The 22982-nt window shown below is 27.4% G+C and overlaps 1 protein-coding gene across 1 annotated transcript in view; it reads left to right on the top strand.

The window, feature by feature from the left end:
* The first annotated feature begins 410 nt into the window (after nt 1–410).
* Nucleotides 411–22982, top strand: part of LOC123293069 (ras GTPase-activating protein raskol) — a 73561-nt gene continuing 50989 nt past the window's right edge. The window contains exons 1-3 of the mRNA XM_044873784.1: nt 411–477; nt 6541–6686; nt 9731–10010. Of these exons, the coding sequence (XP_044729719.1) occupies nt 411–477; nt 6541–6686; nt 9731–10010 (493 nt within the window). The remainder of the gene's footprint in view (nt 478–6540; nt 6687–9730; nt 10011–22982) is intronic.

Here is a 22982-nt window from a genome sequence, read left to right as displayed (position 1 = left end):
GTTAAGTGTAACATGTTGAAAGGACTAACATACCTAAAATAATATGGAATACTACTTACATTTCTATAAAACAAATCTTATTTAATAAAAAATCCTTCATCTTACTTACAAACAACTAAATAAAAAAAAAACATGACATAATCAAAAATTTATTAACTTTTTATTTTTTTAAATTTAAGTTCATATTTGTGATGACTTCAGTGATCATTTCAATATTTATTTTTTTTAAGTGATTCATCAGCAAATGTGTTGTACAGTGTTTTGTTTTACCTTTTACAGGTTATAAAAAAAACAATCAAGTAAAATACATTCAATTGTTCTAAATGAAAGTTTGAAAAGTGATCGATTTAAGTGATTTTTTTTTTATTAAAATATTGATTTTTAAATGATTTGTTTTGTTATTATTCAGTATGAGTTATAATCGGTATAATAAAATTGAATATCCATGTCGAGTTGAAGGATGGTTATATCTTTATGGTAAATATTTTAAGATTAATTGATTTTCTTAGAGATAATTTTTCTGAAAATTATTATAAAAAAATAACCGAGAAAAATATTTGCATTAATAAGATTTTTTGTTGAATTATTGTTTACTTTATGAGTTCGAGAAAAATTGACAAATTTAAATGAAAAGTTTGTAATTTTTTTTTTGTGGTCATCCTGAACTTATATGAACTTCTTGGTTTTTCTTTTATGGAAATTGACCACAGAAATTCTTAGAAATGATTAAATCTTTTGTTTTGTTTGGTGGTTTTGGTTTATAAAGAGTGTCTCAAAATTAACGCAAAAGTTGTAAATTCGAGTTTTAGTTGTAAAAACTCCAAAGCTTTGTTGCACATATTTTGTTAAAATGTGGTAGAATTTCTTGAGATTGGTCTACGTTTTCTCCTCAAGATGTGTGTAGGGTAATCGTGGGCTTGTTGACATAACCCTCAAATTACAAAGTAAAAAATTAAACGGTGTTAAATCCCATAGTTCGAGTAATCAGTCAGGGTTTAGTTTCTTAGATTTTTTCCAAATTTATCTATTCAAATTTGATGAAGTTAAATCACTGTTCAGACCATAGTTTGATCAAACCTTAAATTGCTATCACGCTGTTTTTTAAACGCTCACATGGCTTGAAATTCAAAATTCGTGTTAATTCTAGCCTTTATATTTGAAAATTCTTACTAAGAAATCGAGTAAAATGGAAATTTTAACTTAAACAAGTGAAAACAAACAATTGACTGAAATAATTGTTGAAATACCATGCATAGTCTGTGTTGATTTCTTTATCACATTACACATACAAACATGTGACACATACATAAGTGATAATCAAGTATAGTACATATTATAAAATTTCCGCCTAATTGACGCCCTCACGGGTAAACAGTAATGTTTGCGAAAAAATGTTTCAAACAAAAGTTGTTTAATTTTTGATAAGAAACATTTTTTACATTTAAACTTTTGATCTATCTCTAACGGTTTACAAGATGGGTCCTACGGACCCAAGAACCAATTGACCTATGATGCTCATTTACGAACTTGACCTCACTTTTTACGCCCTGAGTACGCTGTAAAAATTTCAGCTCGATATCTTTTTTCTTTTTTGAGTTGTGTCAACAGACGGACGGGCGGACAACCGGAAATGGACTAATTAGGTGATTTAGTGAACACCTATGACAAAATTTTTTTCCTAGCATCTTTATTTTTAAGCGTTACAAACTTGGGACTAAACTTAATATACTATGTATATTTCATATATACATGATATAATAAGAATGGGCATAGGTGACATTGTTGCACTCAAAACTTCAGTAAATCATATGAAATCTCTATCTCTATATATTATAAATGCGAAAGTAAGCATGTTTGTTTGTTTGTTTGTTACGCTTTCACGCTAAAACTAACGAATGGTTTTTAATGAAACTGTACAGCAATATAGCTCATACTTCAGAATAACACATGAGATATAATTTATAAAGATATTTAATTTGACATCACCACAAATTACAGATTTCTGTAAAAATAGTCAATATAAAATATTTCACGGCCATCTTTTCTGATATACTCAATGAATAATTATGACTATTCTACATTTTAAAAAATAGAAAATCATACATATATTTTACCTGTGTAAAACAATCCTTACCATTATTTCGAGTGTTATAGAAAGGGGATAAGCGAGAGCAATCTGTATCAATCTTTACTTTTAAACCCAGCGAAGCCGGTGGGTATCACTCCAGTATCATCTAATATGATGGGGGACTGTTATCAAAAATTAGTACATGTCCACACAAATTTTAAAGACAATTTGGAAAATAAAAATAAATTTTTTTTTGATTTCTCCTGAATCGAATTTCTATTAAATAATTCTGTTAAAACGTGTTTTATTTATTTAAATTTCATTTTGTTTATATTTATTATAATAAATAATATAACTTTCTTATTAAACATATTTTTTGTTCGTTTTTTTTTTTTCTTCTTATGAACAGTAACTTTCATCTATCAAAAAATTGTTGATTGTAAAAGAATTATTATGATAAATAATACTTGAGCTAAGATTAATAATAAATAATCGTTGCGATTGTATAACCAACATAGATTATTATTAGCTTCACTCTATTTTTTTGTTGCATTACATTATTATAAAAAGAATATAGTTTGAGGTTATGTCATGGAGACTGGAACTAACTCTTAAGTTCTGTGGAGAGTAATTAGTTATTACAAAATAAATATACATTGTTTATTATATTTTTTACATGATTTATGAATTTATAAATAATTTATGATGAGAATTCTTTGAGGAAAAAATAAATAAAAAAAAAACCTTTAACAAAAAGAAAACCGACTTCAAAAGAAAAAAATTTTCCAAAATAAATTAATATGCACTAAAAAGTATAAAAATAATCATATTATAATGACGAAGTCGGTTTTCTTTTTGTTAAAAGTTTTTTATTTATTTTGTGATTTTTAGTGAATCTGAAGTACACTAACTAATTTGTCAATAAAACAAGTGAAAACAAACAATTGACTGAGTTAATTGTTGAAATACCATGCATAGACTGTGTTGATTACTCTGTCACATTACACATACATACATGTCACATATACAACTGATATTCCCATATAATACCATGCTATACAATTAACGTCTAATTTGCGCCCTCACTGGCAAACAGTGATGTTTACGAAAAAATATTTCAAACAAAAGTAGTTTATTTTTTTATAAGGAATATTTTTTACATTTAAACTTTTGTTCTATTTCTAATGGTTTACAAGACCCAATGGTCCTATGTTGCTCATTTACGAACTCGACCTCACTTTTTACGTCCTAACTGTAAAAATTTCAGCTTGATATCTTTTTTCGTTTTTGAGTTATCGTGTTCACAGACGGGCCGATGGACAGACAACCGCAAACGGACTTTCCGGTTTGTTCGTAGCAGCAATATTTTTAAGCGTTACCAACTTGGGACTAAACTTAGTATACTTTGCATATTACATATATGCATGGTATAATAAAAAAATACAATCGAATTGATAACCTCATCCGTTTTTGTTTGAAGTCGGTTAAAAAAAATAAATCGTTGTTTGTTATACGAAATTGAAAATTATGAAATTTTTCAAAATAAGTAATATATAATAATTGGCTATTATTTTAGTGGGAGTTTGTTTGATAATGTTTCTTAAGTTTCTCACATCTTAAGTTGATAATATGCTAATATGCAAAGAGTTTCAAGTCTAAGTAATAACATGTAAATTTTCGTGCAGGTATCTTTTGTAATAATTAAATATTCATAAGGGACAGATGGATTATTGCATAGAATAACTACTGTTAGCTTTCATAATAGAATAGTTTTGATATGATATCGTACTCCTTTATTATACCATGTATATGAAATATACCAAGGTATACTAATTTTTCATATGTACCTGACTAATCATTCGTGACTCAAAGGATTTAGGGATGGAGTAAAAGTAATACAAAATAATAACATTTATAAATAAATTCAAATGAAAACAACATTTTTAACATTTCTTAGAAAATGTTCTGCAACAGAGGTCGATGTGAATTGATTTTGGAAAATTAATAGCCTAGCATCGTCTGCGCTATTACAATTAATACCATAGGTACAACTTAGAAGTATATTGTTGTAATATTTCCATATCTTTAAAATTATTAATATCATCAATGTTGTCTAAGTTAGCAAATACTAACTGTACTTGCGAATTTTTCATAAATTCCTTGAAAGGGCTTAACTTTACCTTTTTTTATAAAAGCTCGCTGTGTAATCACAGCCTGTATTTGCATGAAAACCAGGCAGTGCACGACACATAAGATAGCTAAGTTTACTAGCTAATTCGGTATAACATAATTGATGAAATTAATAATGCTAGACCCTTTGTTTGTCTTCAATTTCGATAAAATTGACTGCACAGAGTTAAATTATGACCCAAAGAATACAAAAATTGGTATGATTTCGAAGAGTAATTTCTCGATTTACGTGTAAAATAATTGTTTATTAGCCAAATAAACTAAATTTTCGTCACTCGAAAATTTAAAAAATAAAATACTTTTTGTATTTGGATGTAAATAATGGTAAGAATCATGAGTTTTCTCTCTTTTTAACCGACTTCAAACAAAAAAGGAGGAGGTTATCAATTCGACTGTATTTTTTTATGTCTGTTACCTCAGAACTTTCGACTGGGTGAACCCATTTTGATGAATTTTTATCTATTTGAAAGCTGGTACTTCTTGTATGGTCCCATTTCATTTTGGTCTGACAACGGCATCCATGAGAAAACCATAAAAGCGTTAAATTTGCATTGAGTTTACACGACAAGAGGACGAATAACTCAATATCACGCCAACCGAATTTTATGATTCTTTTTTTTTTTTTTTAGTGAGAAATTAGTTAGTGTACTTCAGATTCTTTATTTTCTCGACTATTTTTTTAGCCGCTATTTGTTAGTTGCCAACTTCAGGTTCATAAAAAAAAAAACTTTTAACAAAAAGAAAACCGACTTCAAAAGAAAAGCTTTTCCAAAACAAATTAATATGCACTAAAAAGTAAAAAAAAAATAACGATAAAAAAATGTAGTTAAAATTATCGTTATTTTGGAAGTCGGTGTCAGCCAAGCTAATGTAGCAATTGTTCTGTCAGAGTTGTTTCCTTGGCTGAAACCGACTCCAAAAATAACAATAATTTTAACTACTAAATTTGTTTTGGAAAAGTTTTTTTTTTGAAGTTGGTTTTCTTTTTGTTAAAAGTTTTCTTATTTATTATTCGATATTCCTTTATATCTTTATATGTTAAAACTTATGTAATATAGGCAAATTTAACATCATTTAAATGTTGTATATTGCCTATAAACTATTAAATGTTTATAATAAATGAATGATTTTAATAATTACAACATGTAACTGTACTTATAATTATGATTAGTTTTAAAAATATTTAAACACCGTTAGTGGACATTTTTTACAATTAACTTCAAAATATACTTATTACACGAACAATTGATTTTTAAATAAATATTTTTATACTCTGTATATCTATAAATATATAGGAGACTTTCTATAGATCTATATAGATAGATAGTCACTCATCACGATATCTCTGGAACTATAAGACCTAGAGACTTGAAATTTGGCAGGAATATTCCTTTTGCCAAGTAGAGGTCAGCTAAGAACGGATTTTACGAAATTCCACCCACAAGGGGGGTTGCGGGGGTGTTCATGAATAAAAAATTCATATTTTTCAATTATGGCTTTTAATAGTTCAAAACTGGGTCAGAATGTTTTAAATTACATTTAGAAATTTTTTTAACCTTCGGAGGGTAGAAAGGTGTAGCGAGAAAGTGGGAAGGAAATATAGAATATTTACAAATATACCTAAGTGGGGTATCAAATAAAAGAGCATGACGTGTACATTACAAAAATGTTATCCAACGCGAGGAAATGTGCAGGGAGGGGTGCAAGTGGGGATGTTGCCCAGCAAACCGGGTATATTTTACGCCACGCAAAGCGGGCGGGTAACAGCTAGTATGTAATATATATCAAGGTATACTAAGTTTAGTTAGGAGTTTGTAAAATATTTGCGAAAGAAATTTTTGGTAAAGATATTTATAAAATTACTTAAAGAATCCACTTTCGGTTATATGTCTGTCTATCTGTAAATACGATAACTCAAAAACGAAAAGAGATATCAATGTAAAAAGTGACATTGAGTTCGTATATGAGTAATTTAGGTCAAGATCTTGGATCCGTAAGACCCATCTTGTAAACCGTTAGAGTTTTCTAGATATATTTACTAGAAAAATTGTTGTGAAAACTATAAAAATTTCAGCTCGATATCTCTTATGTTTTCTATTTATCGTGTTGACGGAAATGGACTAATTAGGAAGGACCTAATTCCTCCAACCATTGACAATGCTTGTCTAAAAAACATATTTCCAAAATTATTACTTACCAAAACGTTTAAATTTTAAATGGCTCTTAGACTATTTATAAAAATAAATATTTGATTTTAATTGGTTTTATTTTTTTATTTTTAGATAAAAGTAATGAGAACGAGTCCTCACATCATAAAAACGATTCGTCTGCGTATAAAGAGATACCAGAATCAGCATGGATACCAAATTTTTGTGTTCTATTGCAAGATGAACAAACATTAACAGCGTACAAAACCGAAGAATTATCGGTAAGTTTATTCAACTTAACTTAAACATCAAAAACCAAATTACTACATACCAGGACTCCAAATTATTGAAACCTATTCGAGCTACGTTAATTTTGAGATCAAAAATTTGAAAAATATGACCCAAATTTAGTAGGATTACATACTTGATTTATCAAAATTGGATGTGTTAGAGCAAAATTAAATTTTTTGGATTCTGATGATGTCATAAAGTTAAAAAATTCGATTTTTTTAATAAACAATTAAATTAGATCCGATCTTATTTGAATTTTTTTTGAAACCCACTAGTTTAGGCTCATTCTTTTTAGCTGCGATGACAGTTTTTCGCTAACCATCACTTGCGTGATTAATTCCGGGGCAAGGACTCTACATTCTTGAAACCTATTAGAGCTAGGTTAACTTTTATCACAAATTTGAAAAGTATGTCCCAAATTTAGTAGAATTACATGCCTGGTATATTAAAATTGGATAAAACATGAATGCGATCGACCAAAATTAAAATTTTTGAATTCTGATGACGTCTTAAAGTTAAAAAATTCGATTTTTTTGATAACTCAGACAAATTTGATCCGATCTTAATGGAATTTTTTTGAAGCACTCTAATTTTGGGTTATTCTTTTCAGCTGCGATGTCAATTTTTCGCTAGCTATCACTTATGTGCTTAATTCCGGGACCAGGATTCAAAATTCTTGAAACCTATTAAAGCTAGAGTAGATCTGATCACAACTACAATTTTAATCTAATTTTGTTTGTATCACTCTGTATTATTTACTTTATTTACTATCAACAAAATTGTGATTTTGAAAATTAATCAGTTCCTTATGCAAAATACTCCAGTATCATTTCGGAGAGTAATAAGTTTCTAAAAATATGCTCGAAAACGTAGAGAAAAATCTATGCTTTAATTTGATACTCTATGATTTGAATAAATAAAAATAAAAAAGTTTATCAATTAAATGTACAGACTCTTTAAGGTAAAATGACACGATTATGGCTACCCAATTTTACCTTTACTCTTATTAACCGACTTCAAACAAAAACGGAGGAGGTTATCAATTCGACTGTATTTTTTTTTTTTTGTTGCCCCAGAACTTTTGACTGGGTAAACCGATTTTGATAATTTTTTATCTGTTTGAAAGCTGGTGCTTTCCGTGTGGTCCCATTTCATTTTCGTCCAGTTCTGACAACGGCATCCATGAGAAAATCATAAAAATCTTAAATTTTCATTAAGTATACACGACAAGAGGACGAAAGACTCAATATCAAGCCAACCGATTTCGATGATTCTATTTTTAGTGACAAATTAGTTAGTGTACTTTAGATTCGCTAGAAATCAGAAAATAAAAAAAAGCTTTTAACAAAAAGAAAACCGACTTCAAAAGAAAAACTTTTCCAAAACAAATTAATATGCACTAAAAAGTAAAAAAATAACGATAATATAATGTAGTTAAAATTATTGTTATTTTAACTACATTATATTATCGTTATTTTTTTACTTTTTAGTGCATTTTAATTTGTTTTGGAAAAGTTTTTCTTTTGAAGTCGGTTTTCTTTTTGTTACGGCCCTGGACTTATACACTATATTGAAGGTAAACGAGAAAGGGTGGTGTTGGGTTTCTAAATCCGTTTCACCTTTTAGAATAACCCAATGACATATTTTTTGTTTACGACATCTTAACAGATTCCACTGACCCATAAAAAAGGCCCGCCTTATAAATGAACAAATGAACACTTTCTAAGTAAAAATTAAAAAAGAAAATTTTAAAAATAAATCTTTAAACAGAATAATATTCAATAATTGACCTTGATTTGAATTGATATTTTTATAATTTTATAATAAAGCGCAAATCACATTTTCTAATGATTAACTTTCACAGATTTATAAATAGCCGTACAAAAATAAGGTTAGGATACAAAAAAAATTTCCCATTCACTTCAAAACACATACATTATTTATCTTGTTTGGTAGGTTTTTTCTCACATAATATTAATGGAGTTAGTGTAAAATTGATTGAACACCTATTCATTTTATACCCTTTGTAAATACAGAGTGGTCCCAATAAAAGTATCGAAGTCATATATCACTCTAGGTTTTCGAAATATCTAAAGTTAAATAATTAAATAAAATTTTCAATTTTCGATATTTTGAAAATGACTTCATATATCGAAAAATTGTATTGTTACTTTTCGTTTTATATTGTCAAGTTATAACATAATTCACCATCAAATTTGAAAATATATATTTTTTTAATTTGTGTCGCCACTACCGTGCTCATACATTCTTAATTAGTAAGGTTCAACAGTTTTTTTTTTTCAATAATTAATTAAGATTTTAACTTTAATTTAAATAGTTTAATTTTAATTTCCACCGAGTAGTTTTGGAGAAATCTATGAAAACATGTCATCCATCTACCGTTTTCTCATGAGACCAATGTTAAATATGCCTACTTTTAAAGTCATTTATTTATTTAAATAATCGGGCAACTGCTCCCCCCTCTCTAAAATTTTCAGAATTGATTTAGACCTAGCCCAATTTCATACTTTTGTTTGTATGAAGTTGGGCTAAGTTGAAATCAATTCTGAAAATTTTAGGGGGGGCTGGTAAGTTATCCGATTATTTAAATAAATAAATGACTTCAAAAGTAGGCATATTTAACATTGGTCTTATATTGATTTTTTGTAGTAATTTTCCATTTAGGCCACTCCTTCACACTATGATAAAACACATCCTCTGTTTAAGTAGTGTCTTATTGGATGAATTTTTTTTTGATGAATGTATTTTGTATTAATTGATTAATATAAAATTAGGTTAATTATCTCGTAAATTAGGCCTCAGATACAAATAAGGTAAAGCACATTTTCTTTATTTTTTTTTTCAGCTTATTCAGGGAGCGAAAGTTTTGCAGTCAATTATAAAACACTCTGTATATTTCATACATACAGGGTAGGGTGTAATTAGTTAATTTTGCTTTCGCTAATGTCATACTACCTTAATATGCACATGGTATTTAAACAATTAACTAATTGATTGTGTTCTTTTTTTGCAGATAAGTGATTCATTATTTGTTGATTTACCACGCGTTCGCTTAGACGGATGTTGCGGCAGTGGTATAGGAGGAAATGGAACAAATACAAGTGGTGGAGGACGATGTCGTACAATTCGACATTGGCCAGAAACACCATCGTTACCTGAAGAACCCGAAAATGATTATGAATCAAAATCGAATAATCATGAATTCTTAGCATCTCCTCCGAATGGTTTAAATGTATCAGAGGATGCTGTCTCCTTACGTGAAGAACATTCTCATGCATCGAATGATGGTTCAGGTAAGGATCTCTTATTTTATGATCTATTTTTTAAAATTATTTACGTCTTTATTAAAGCTGAGGGGTCTTTAGGATAATGTGTTCATAAACTATCTTAAGGTTGTTATGAAAATGGAAGGAAGGGGGTCTGATTGACCCTTTCATTCTGTCCCATGCAAAATGCACAGAATGAAGTATCTACTGCCAACTTTAAATAAACAAATTTTTTAAATATTAAGTTAATGAAAATATATATATTTTTTTTTATTAAAAAATATCTTTTAATGTATTTTAAAAAATGTTACAATTGTGACGTATAAAGTCTGACAACACTGAAATGTTTATGTTGACATTTTATGATCAGTTCATGATAACAACATAAAAAAAAAAGAAGAATTTAGAGATTTTAATTTCGTGAAAAGTTCAATTCTGTTTAAACATAATTATTTTATTATTGAATTATTTAAATTAATAAAAAATTACAATTATATTTAATACAATTATTTGTTGACAATACAATGACATATCTTCAACACATAAAAAAAAACTAAAAACCAATGTAAATAGGTACTGTTATTTCTAATAATTGATTTTCAATTTTTGGAAAGTTTGTCATTAAAAAAGAACGAGAGGTGTCGTGGGAAACCCGATAGAAATTATGTTCCTTTCATTCTAAATTTTATGTTATTGAATATCAAGCACAGTGAAAGAATGATAGTAAAATTGTATTTAAAAAATTTTTTTTAAAGTTTTCGTTTATCAAGTTATGGAAAATTAGACATTCTCTTAGAAATTATTACTATAAAAATATAAACAAATTATAAAATTCATTTTTATATCAAAATTTTTATATCAAATGCCATCTATGAACAGTAATAAGAAGTAACCAAATATCAGAGTTACTTAATTAATAGTTAATTGTATAGTTTTAATTATTATTGCATAGGTGTCGCTTTTTCGACTGATAAAAGTTTTAGTTTCCTAGATTACGGTTTTACATTTTTTTGAAACTGTTACACATTTAATTAATACGATTTTTTTTGCGATAAAGAACGTAGTTTCAATAAAATTTGCCTCATAACAACCGTTCGTAATTCATCACTTGTTCACTTAAGGGTGTATTTTGAATAAAAGGCTTTATTTTTAATTTTATGAAGTTGGACTAAGTCTAAATCAATTTTGAAAATTTAAGGGAGGGGAGCCCGATTATTTAAATAAATAAATAACTTCAAAAGTAGACATATTTAACATTGGTTTTATGGGAAAACAGTAGATGGATGATATGTTTTCACAGATTTCTCTAAAACTTGTCGGTGAAAATTAAAAAGAACTGTTAGAATTAGAGTTAAAACCATGTCTGGAGTAATTTTCAAAATATCGATAATTGAAAATTTTGTTTCATTATTTAGCTTTCGATATTTCAAAAATCAAGGAAGATATCGAAAAATTTTATCCTTATCTTTCGTCAACATTCATGAAGTTATAATAAAATTCATCATCAAAGTTGAAAATATGATACATATAATTTCAAGCGTAAATTTAAAATTGTCTTGTCGCTCGTACTAACTTAAAATAAGTGTTAATAATTTTAATTGACCTGTGCTTATAAAAAATGATTCATAACAATTTAATATTTACGCATTTCTGTTTAAAACCTTGATAAATGTTATGGTCATCTAGTCACCAATCTTTTTATATTAATTACATAATAATTATTATTATTATTAATAATAAACTTAATGAATTGGTTACTTATTTATTGTTGATATGTTCGTGTCAGTTCGTATAAATATTTAAAAAAATAAATAAAAATAAATAATAAAACGGTACTAAATCGGTGGTCGGTATTTTATAATAAATTACAGTTCATTTACCACCGTATAAGGAAACATTTATTAGTATTATTAATTAAATAATACATTTTGTAAATAATACATATTAATAATAATTATTATTATTTGTATTAATTAATTGTTTTATTATTAATATTATATGGTAAACCTGTTGAAAAAACAAACGGTACTATGCCCCCCCCCTCTCTTTTTATACCATGCATATATGTAATATGCAAGGTATACTAAGTTTAGTCCCAAGTTTGTAACGCTTAAAAATATTGATGCCACGCACAAAATTTTGCTATAGGTGTTCATAGAATCGTCTAATTAGTCCATTTCCAGTTGCCCGTCCGTCCGTCCGTCTGTGGACATGATAACTCAAAAACGAAAAAAGATATCGAGCTGAAATTTTTACAGCGTACTCAGGACGTAAAAAGTGAGGTCTAGTTCGTAAATGAGCATCATAGGTCAATTGGGTCTTGGGTCCGTAAGACCCATCTTCTAAACCGTTAGAGATAGAACAAAAATATAAATGTAAAAAATGTTCCTTATCAAAAATTAAACAACTTTTGTTTGAAACATTTTTTCGTAAACATCACTGTTTACCCGTGAGGACGCCAATTAGGCGGAAATTTTATAATATGTATTATACTTGATTATCAGTTATGTATGTGTCACATGTTTGTATGTGTAATGTGATAAAGAAATCAACACTGACTATGCATGGTATTTCAACAGTTAAAAGTACACGGATCTTCTTGATATTTTGTAAAGAGTCATAATTGTTAATTGCAAGTAACTTTTTTAGTAACATTTATAAAATTAACTTATCAAATAGAAGGGTAGTTTACCAAAAATAAAAATAGTGATACCAAATTTTTGGCTACCCTGTACATTATTAAGAAGTTTTAAATATGCCTAAATACTTTTCAGAATAAGCAAAACTTCTTATAAAGAATGAATTTTTTTCTTAAAATGCAAAATAAGAAAATTTACAAGTATAGTTAACTCTATCCGGGGACACACAATATATTGCATATATACAGGGTATAAAAATTAGAAAATCCAATAGTTTTTTTACATTTTCGTGACGTCCGGAAGTTGAGTTTTACTTCTGTCCCACTCTATAGGCGTAAATCAAAAATGTACATGTCGCATGAATATGATTTTTGTTAAATACACTTAGACAAATATTTTCCATCGGCTCCATAAAAATCTACTGGCGCGGAGTTTTTCCTTGGGTAAAATGCTTCATTTCCTACAGTATTTTCAAGTTTTTGAATCTTTGAGGTTATTTTATTTTGACAGTTCATAAAAATTAGTTCATTTTGGACATAGGATATTCATGACAATTCAATACATTAAATAATGAGTTAATTAAGGTAGTAATTTTTCATAAGTTTTCTTTAAATAATTAAAGAATAAATTTTTCTTAGAATGTGTGCAAATTCCATAAAACTCCACACATATTTAAATATTAAAAACAATAATGTACTTTAATTGTTTGTTAATTGAATCATGACAAACAGACAGACATAATGACTGCTTGACTGTCTGTCTCAATGAATTAAATGAAATATGTATAATTATTCAACGGAAATGAGTTAGAGTACCACAAGTGAGATTGCGATCAAACTTCTTAAATCACCGTAAATACTGAAACTGATTAAGGAGTATCCATAAATTACGAGAACTAGTCAGGAAGGTGACTAGTTCAAAAGCTACGCAGAACTACGTCAGGGGAGGCTGGTAATAAAGTCAAGCTACGTACAACTACACTGAAAAAAATTCTTAATATCAACCGATATGAGATCGTCTCAACCTCATCGCGAGATCAAATATGGCGAATAGGAACTACCGTACGGTGTTGAGTGGTGAAATTGACACAAGTGCATGAGTTGTTTGTATGAATGTTATATACTGTGACAAATTTCAAATATTTTTCTTTTGAAATGCAACATAGTTTTAAACAATCTTCTTTTGATTGGTTCTACGACTTTTAAATATTGTAACAAAATACTTATGTGATTGACACAATCACATGAGCAGGTTTATTAGGTTTATTTAAAAAAAATAAATAGATTTCTTCGAGGTGGACGTGAACCAGCGACCTATGAATTACTAATGCTTTTTTTTAGGTCCATCACTGTTATATATTTTTAAAATGGTCAATAAGTTTATTTCAAACTCACTGTAAATTAGTAACAGCAATCTTCATGTAGTAAACACAATCGTACATTAGCTAGAGATGACAGGTAGGTGCTCGTAGTGATCAAATCTTATATTTAAAGTAAACACAAAAAAATTTTCTTTTAACTCGTCAATTCACTTTATTTACACGATTATATATTCCCACTTAGTACAATTTTAGTTCCATCAATAAAATGCATGACTTTAAAATAAAATCAATATCTTTCATAGAAGTAATGATTCTGTTTGTTTAAGCTCAGTGATTTTGTATCAATGAATTCATATTTTAAATTCAATCCCATTCTATTGTAAATCAGAGTTCAAAAATATCCGATATTTATTATAAATATCAAAATATCGGATATTTTTGATATATATCCGATATATATCAAAATTTTGATATTTAAAAAAAAACTAAAATGTTTTAAAGGTTTTATTAACTTAGGCACTTCAAATCAGACAAATGAAATCAAAACATAAAATATTCTTCTAGATCAGGCAAAATCAATTAAAAATAATAAAATTTTTATAAATAAAAAGCAATTTTAAAACAAAAAACTATTTTATAAATTGTTATCAGTCAATGGTCATAGCTACACTTAGGCAACAAAACAATAAACATTACAAATAACAACTCTAGAGTATAACCAGTCTTTTAATTATCAAATCAGTCATCAGTCATTCGTAATAAACTGTTAATTATCAAATTAAAAAAAAAAATGTTTCATAATTGTGCTTGGTTTGACTGTAAGGAAGATAAAGCTAGATCATCTTCCTATTCTAAATCTTACTTAAACTTACTCTTTAGTAACGAACTTTTTCTGACACGACACGATTTAAGCTTAGTATTAGTAGGTTTTAACTCTACTCCAATGCCATCAAAATTTGAGAAGTAGAAATATGGTAACAAACGCCAAAAATTACTAAATAATATTAAATTTTTTAAAATCATTTTTTGTGTTGATATATGTCATAAAAATTAACGTGATATATATCATGATATATATCCATTGATATATATCCTCGAACCCTGTTGTAAATACAAATATTTAGTTGTACTTTTTCCAATCATTAGGAAATTGTTTCAAAGTATTTTAATTTTATTTCAATAAGAAACGGCCAACTTATTATTTTAATTATTTCAGTAGTATTTTAAGTATTTTCAGGGATTATTTTAATTTTTTTCAGTGTACTTATTCAAAAATCGATTAGCCTTTGATATCACACTATTTCATTAATCAAAATATTCGGTTAATCTTTTGTACGTTTTCCCTTAGTATATTTCTTGTGGCTCTATAATTATTATTATACACTATCCCACTTGCGGTATTCTAGCTACTTATACAATTTAATAACTATCGTTATAAGTTGTTTATTTAAACGGTATTTAATTTATTTGTTGATTATTTATACTAAAAATAACTTTAATTCAATATTTGAGGTGTTTTATGAATTATTAGAAGAGGGGTGGAGCAGGAGGCAAAGGTGATGTCCAATCTTATTATCTAAATGTTTAAAAGATTAATGACTTTAAATGGAAACGGGTTTGTTTTAAATAATTCTAAAGTATTTTAAAGGAGTCAGTTCATCAATTTATAAAAATCTAGTACATTTAACAACGACGGGAGGGGTTTTAAAAATATTGTCGAACTTTTGAGATATTTGTCGAAAATCTCTCCAAAATATTTAAACTCGTATATGATTTCGAGCGATACCATAGAAAATACCTACTTATCCAGTCGTTGAATGAACTAAATTTTTGGGTCAAATTTTTCTTATAATCCGAGTTTGATCATATTCCGAATCAAATTTTCATGATTTTTTCTATAAATGAGACCAACTTGGAAAAAAATGATTACATTAGGTAATTTTAACCCAAAAAATTAAAAATTGGGTTAATTTAAAGTTAGGAGGACTAGTTTTGGAGATAAGATCAAAAATAGATCCTTAAAGCCTTTTTTCTCATAAACTATACAACCAATCGTCAACTGAACTCGATTTTTAAATTTATTTGGGTCAAATTTGTCTTATAAACCTAGTTTTAGCAAATTCTGAAACAAAAAAATGTTCATGATTTTTTCTAAGGGGTGTTCAATAGGAAAATTGCAAAAAATCGATAAAAATTTTTTGTCTTCGATTTTAATAAGACTTCGATTTTAAATTTAAGGTAATTTTGACTCAATAAATTCATAAATCATGTTTACTTAACTTTTAGGCGAGTAATTTTCGAGATAATGTAAAAAATCGATCTGAGAAGTCGTTTTACTCGAAAAATACCCAACTAATCGCCAAATGATGACTTTTGAATTTTTTGCATCATAATTACCTTATAAATCGAGTTTTATCAAATTCCGAAACAAATAAATTTTCATGGTTTCTCGATTTTTTCTTAGGAAGATTGGAACAAATCCAGGAAAATTTTTTCTTGCCAATTTTGACCTTACAAAATTAAAAAATCGGGTTCATTTAAAGTCTGGTCGAGTTATTTTCGAGATAACGTAAAAATTCGACCCAAAATACCCCAATCTTCAAATGCTGAAACAAAAATGTTCATGATTTAAAAAAAAATTTGTCTTTTAAGAAAATTGTAAAAATTACTGTTTTTTTATTTTGAAACCATTTAAGGCATAAACATAAATAGATCGTTCTCTATCATTATTATTTGTACTAAATACGTGAAAATGTATTTTTACAATATTTATTTTATATTAGAAAGTTTTCTCATTACGTTCCAACATTATTTTTTGTAAATAGGAAACGTATTTCTTATACAGGTTCGTATTTATCGATTATTATTGTTTATAATGTTTATAAATAATAAATAATAATCGTTTGAATTGTATAAACCGGAAGTGGTTTTGTATTTCTCTGTGTATGATGACGACAAAACAAAGTTATTTGTGCGCATTTTTTTTTTTTTTTTTTTAATTCTAAATAATTATTTGATGTGATGTGTTTTAATAACAGAAGAACAAAAAAAAAAAAAAACTACTTAAGAGAAAAAGCAGACTTCTTTAAAATGTATGGAATATGTTTTTTTTGTTAAGTGTGTGAATATACGGTCGCATAGTGGTTCCATAATTATCGTTTTTAACCCTCGAAACAAAAATAACAAGTGAAAACAAACAATTGACTGAGTTAATTGTTGAATACCATGCATAGTAAGTGTTGATTTCTTTATCACATAACACATACAAACATGTGACACATACATAACTAATAATCAAGTATAGTAAGTACATATTATAAAATTTCCGCCTAATTGGCGCCCTCACGGATAAACAGTGATGTTTACGCAAAAATGTTTCAAACAAAAGTTGTTTAATTTTTGATAAGGAACATTTTTTACATTTAAACTTTTGTTCTATCTCTAACGGTTTACAAGAAAATGGACTAATTAGGTGATTTTACGATCACCTATGATAAATTTTTTTTCCTAGTATCATTATTTTTAAGCGTTACAAACTTGGGACTAAACTTAATATACTATGTATATTTCATATATACATGGTATAAAAAGGAATGTTATAAGTTTGACCACTATGTCTGTCTGTCTGTAGCATCATAGCGCCTAAACGGATGATTTTGATTTTTTTTCGTTTGAAAGGTAATTTAATGAAAAATGTTCGTAGCTATGTTTCAAGTGCGAGTTTCGTTAGTTTTGTTAGGGTTCCGTACACGGAACTACTTAAAAATATCCCATGACCCTAAAAATCGGTTCAGTTCAAATTTTTTTCGAAATCTGCTTTATTGGTGTTCGAACTATTGAAAGCTAAATAATTAAACAAAATTTTCAATTTTCGATATTTTGAAAATTTCCAAAATATTTGTATATATCATTTATTTATTTAAATAAAATAACCCCTCCCCTCGCAACCTAAAATATTCAGAATTAATTTAGACTTCATATTAAAAAAAATTTTAATTAAATTTGCCTTGATGTTCGTACATCCTTAAATCAGTCGTGGTTAACGTAAGATAATAAAAATTGATGCATGATTTTAGTATACTGAACCCTAAAATGTATATAGATCGGTGAATACGTAAATAGTTGAGTTTAGATAGGACGACATCTGTATAACACTCAATTCAATTACAACATACATCGTGATCTGAGTCTTATGAGCGATACGAATAAATCTTGGATGTATCATATCAGGCATACATATTATAACGGGAGGTTACTGGAAAATTATATAAAACTTTAGGTAGTTGTTTTTTTTCTATGGGCATAGTGTCAGAAAATTCTAAATTTTTGTATTTAAATTAATTAATTTTCGAATTATTAACACGGAGAGTATTGGATCCCACAATATTAGATTGGAAAATGGCTTTCTGTGAAACTATTTCTAATTCAACCTAAAATGTTCTATAGATCAGTCTGATCAAAATCTCCCATGGCTACAAATTTTTTTAACGAGTAGTTTTCGAGCTACGGTCGATTAAAGCTACGAATAATAAAATAGTATATGATTAGAAAAATGGCTTTCTGGAAAACTTTTTTAAACCGCCCCAAAAATGTTCTTTGGATCTTTCTGATCAAAAGCTCTCACGGCCACAAACTTTTACCAACGAGTAGTTTTCAAGCTACAGACTATATAACTATAATGTATGTGTAGCTTTGATCACCCGTAGCTTGAAAAATACTCGTAAAAATTTTTTATGGCCGTGAGAGATTTTGATCTGAATGATCCAAAGAACTTTTTAAGGTGGGATAGAAAAAATTTCACAACAAGCTATTTTAATATCTATACCACCGAAACCGCAGTGATGAATTGTGTTTTTACATTTTTTTATGTAAAACGCTTTGAATAAGTCACTCTGTATATTCTGAAATAAAATTGACTCTGAGTCTAAACTAAGTAAAGTAAAAATTTTAAAAGTGTTCTCTTAAAAAAAATTAAATAATTGACGACATAAACTTTAATAATAATATAATAATATTAATCTTACTTAGATCGAACGTAAATCCATTTAATTTTATCCATAGACAAATTTTTATACCATGTATATATGAAATATACATAGTACATTAAGTTTAGGTCCAAGTTTGTAACGTTTAAAAATAATGATGCTAGGAAAAAATTTTGTCATAGTTGTTCATAAAATCACCTAATTAGTTCATTTCCGGTTGTCCGTCCGTCTGTGGACACGATAACTCAAAAACGAAAAAAGATATCGAGCTGAAATTTTACAGCGTACTCAGGACGTAAAAAGTGAGGTCAAGTTCGTAAATGAGCATCATAGGTCATCATTGGGTCTTGGGTCCGTAGGACCCATCTTGTAAACCGTTAGAGATAGAACAAAAGTTTAAATGTAAAAAATGTTCCTTATCAAAAATTAAACAACTTTTGTTTGAAACTTTTTTTCGTAAACATCTCTGTTTACTCGTGAGGGCGCCAATTAGACGGAAATTTTATAATATGTACTATATTTGATTAACAGTTATGTATGTGTCACATGTTTATATGTGTAATTTGATAAAGAAATCAACACTGACTATGCATGGTATTTCAACAACTAACTCAGTCAATTGTTTATTTTCACTTGTTTTAACGATTATTTTTAGCAATAAATTATGTTCAGGTAAAATTGACGACTTTTTATAAGAAATAAATATACTTATAGGTTATGTACCAGTAAGAATCCTTTCAATAAAAATTAAAATATAAATAAATCATAAAAAAGTAACTTCATCTGCATTAAAATTATTGTTAAAATTAATTAATATTTATTTATTATCATTAAAATTATTACACAATTAAATAATATGAAATTTTAACTATTTATACCGTACAGAGTCGAATATCCTTAAACAAACGAAAGTTCACGAATGAGCCCGAAAATTTTCGAAGGTAATAGTTTTTTGCTTACATCTTTAGTCTCTAGATGAGAGAAATTTTCACAATTTCTGTTAAAAACTGTAGATAATTGAAACAGTCTGAAAAATTCATGATTCGAAAATAGATAAAATTATTTGAAGATAACAAAAGTGCCATACCATTTGAAAAATAAAAATTATTTATGTTTTAAGGTAGTAGATACAAGCGTCAAAGCAAGATTAGACTTGTGGTTGAAATTATTTGTACCTTATTTTCAACTTTGATGATAAATTTTGTTAAAACTTCATGAATGTAGACAAAAAATAAGAATACAATTTTTCGATATCTGCCCTAGTTTTCGTAATATTGAAAGCAAAATAATTAAACAAAATTTTCAATTTTCGATATTTTGAAAATTACTCCAGATATCGAAAAATTGTATTCTTACTTTTCGTCAAATATTGTCAAGTTAGCTATAACATAGTTCACCATCAAAATTGAAAAAATATATTTTTTTAAATTTGTGTCCCCACTACCGTGCTTATACATCCTTAATTAGTCGGGCACAACAATATATATTTTTTTTAAATTTCCACCGACTAGTTTTGAAAACATGTCATCCAAATATCGTTTTCCCATAAAACTAATATTAACTATACCTACTTTTGAAGTTATTTATTTATTTAAATAATCGGGGGATCCCCTCTAAAATTTGCAGAATTGATTTTGATTTAGATTTACTTCTACTTTAAACTTTTTATTTTTTCATGACAATTTTAAAGCTACAGGCAGTTTTAAAAGAACTTTTCAAAAGAAAAACGAAAACGCCTGACAAAAAAATGTTCGTAAAAGATCGTGTAACGTCATAATGTTAATTAATAATTGTATACAGTGTATACTATTCAATTAACATTATTACGTCACAACGATGTTTTATGAACAATTTTTTTGTCGGGCGTTTTCGTTTCTCTTTTAAAAAAGTTCTTTTAAAACTGTCTGTAACTTTAAAATTATCATAAACAAGTGAAAACAAACAATTGACTGAGTTAATTGTTGAAATACCATGCATAGTCAGTGTTGATTTCTTTATCACATTACACATACAAACATGTGACACATACATAACTGATAATCAAGTATAGTACATACTATAAAATTTCCGCCTAATTGGCGCCCTTACGAATAAACAGTGATGTTTACGAAAAAATGTTTCAAACAAAAGTTGTTTAATTTTTGATAAGGAACATTTTTTACATTTAAACTTTTGTTCTATCTCTAACGGTTTATAAGATGACGACCCAAGACCCAATTGACCTATGATGCTCATTTACGAACTTGACCTCACTTTTTACGTCCTGAGTACGCTGTAAAAATTTCAGCTCGATATCTTTTTTCGTTTTTGAGTTATCGTGTCCACAGACGGACGGACGGACAGCCGGAAATGGACTAATTGGGTGATTTTATGAACACCTATGACAAAATTTTTTTCCTAGCATCATTAATTTTAAGCGTTACAAACTTTGGACTAAACTTAATATACTATGTATATTTCATATATACATGGTATAAAAATAAAAATATTTTTGTTATATTACTTATGTATATAATGTTTCCATTTTTGTCAAAAAAAAAAAAAAAATTGATTAAAAATCCCAATTGTTTATTTATCAATTTACGTTCGACCAATTTTACTTAGTCAATTTTAATTAAACTCTACTTAGTCTTAGTGAATTCAGTTATATCTGTATAATATGTTGAGTTAGTTTTCTGAATAATATTGGATGTAAACATATTTTGCAGTGTGCAACACCATAGTCACTACACTCACTAAGTCACTAACTCACTCACTAGTCACTTCATTTCATTTCATTTCAGTCACTAGTCACTGCTTAGTTAGTGAACACAGTGATGTATGTATGTATACCAGTACCACTTGTGTATCTAAGCTATGTAGTTCTTTAGTGAATTGTTGATGTTTTTTAAAAAAAACATTCTTTTAATAATTATCAATTATTACAATTATTAATTTTAATTAAATAACTCATCCACTCATCATCACTGTTTTACTTCGATCGCAATGTTTTGTGTTTTAAAAATAACGTTCTACTTTTTAATAAAATAATCAACTAAATTATATTTTTATGTGGAAAAAATTTAAAAAATGTGTTTAAAAAAAATTAGTTTATTGATTTGAAAGTAATTATTGCAAAAAAAGTAGTTTTTTTTGTGTTTTTATTTTTAATTTTTTTTTAAAAGTGTAAAATTATAGAGTTGAAGTAAAATTGAATGTGTAATTTTTAGAGTTCATACCGATTTGATTGATAATTATTAATACGAGAGATGAAAAATAATGGGTATTTTTTAAATAGATTTTATAATTTTTATAGGAATTTTCTTTGATTGTTATAATAAATTTGATGAAGGGTGGTGTGTCAATTTAAATATTTGGATTTTCAAAACCTAAGTTTTGAATAATTTTTGATTTAAGGATGTACCAGCGCCATGGTAATTTTGGATAAAAGGATTGATTTTTTTAAAATATAAAGTTAGACTAAGTCTAAATCAATTCTGAAAATTTTAGGGGGAGGGGGGTTAAAAATATCTATTTAAATTAAAGTTAAAACCTTAACAAATTATTGAAAAAAAAAACTCGTTGTGCCCGACTAATTAAGGATGAATGAGCACGGTAGTGGGGACACAAATTTAAAAAAATATATTTTTTTCAATTTTGTTGGTGTATTATGTTATAATCTTGACAATATAAGACGAAAAGTAATAATAAAATTTTTCGATATCTGAAGTAATTTTCAAAATATAGAAAATTAAAAATTTTGTTTAATTAATTAGCTTTCGTTATTTTGAAAACCAAGACAGATATCGAAAAATTTTATTCTTACGTCTATCTTCATGAAGTTTTAACAAAATTCATCATCAAAGTTGAAAATAAGCTACAAATAATTTCAACCACAAGTCTTAACTTGCCTTGGCGCTCGTACTACCTTAAAAATATTAAGAAATCACAAATAAATTTTTTTTAAAATTTTCTGAAAATGATGCATGCAAGTTTTTCATAAAATGTTTAACATGTTCAGCCTGTTTAACGTGTTTTATCATCTTATATCATCTTAAAAATTTTCTTTATATTT

The sequence above is a fragment of the Chrysoperla carnea genome, chromosome 2 (genome assembly GCF_905475395.1).
Source record: "Chrysoperla carnea chromosome 2, inChrCarn1.1, whole genome shotgun sequence".
Lineage (NCBI taxonomy): Eukaryota > Metazoa > Arthropoda > Insecta > Neuroptera > Chrysopidae > Chrysoperla > Chrysoperla carnea.
Note: the sequence above shows the minus strand (reverse complement) of the source record. Positions and strands in the feature narration are given on the sequence as shown.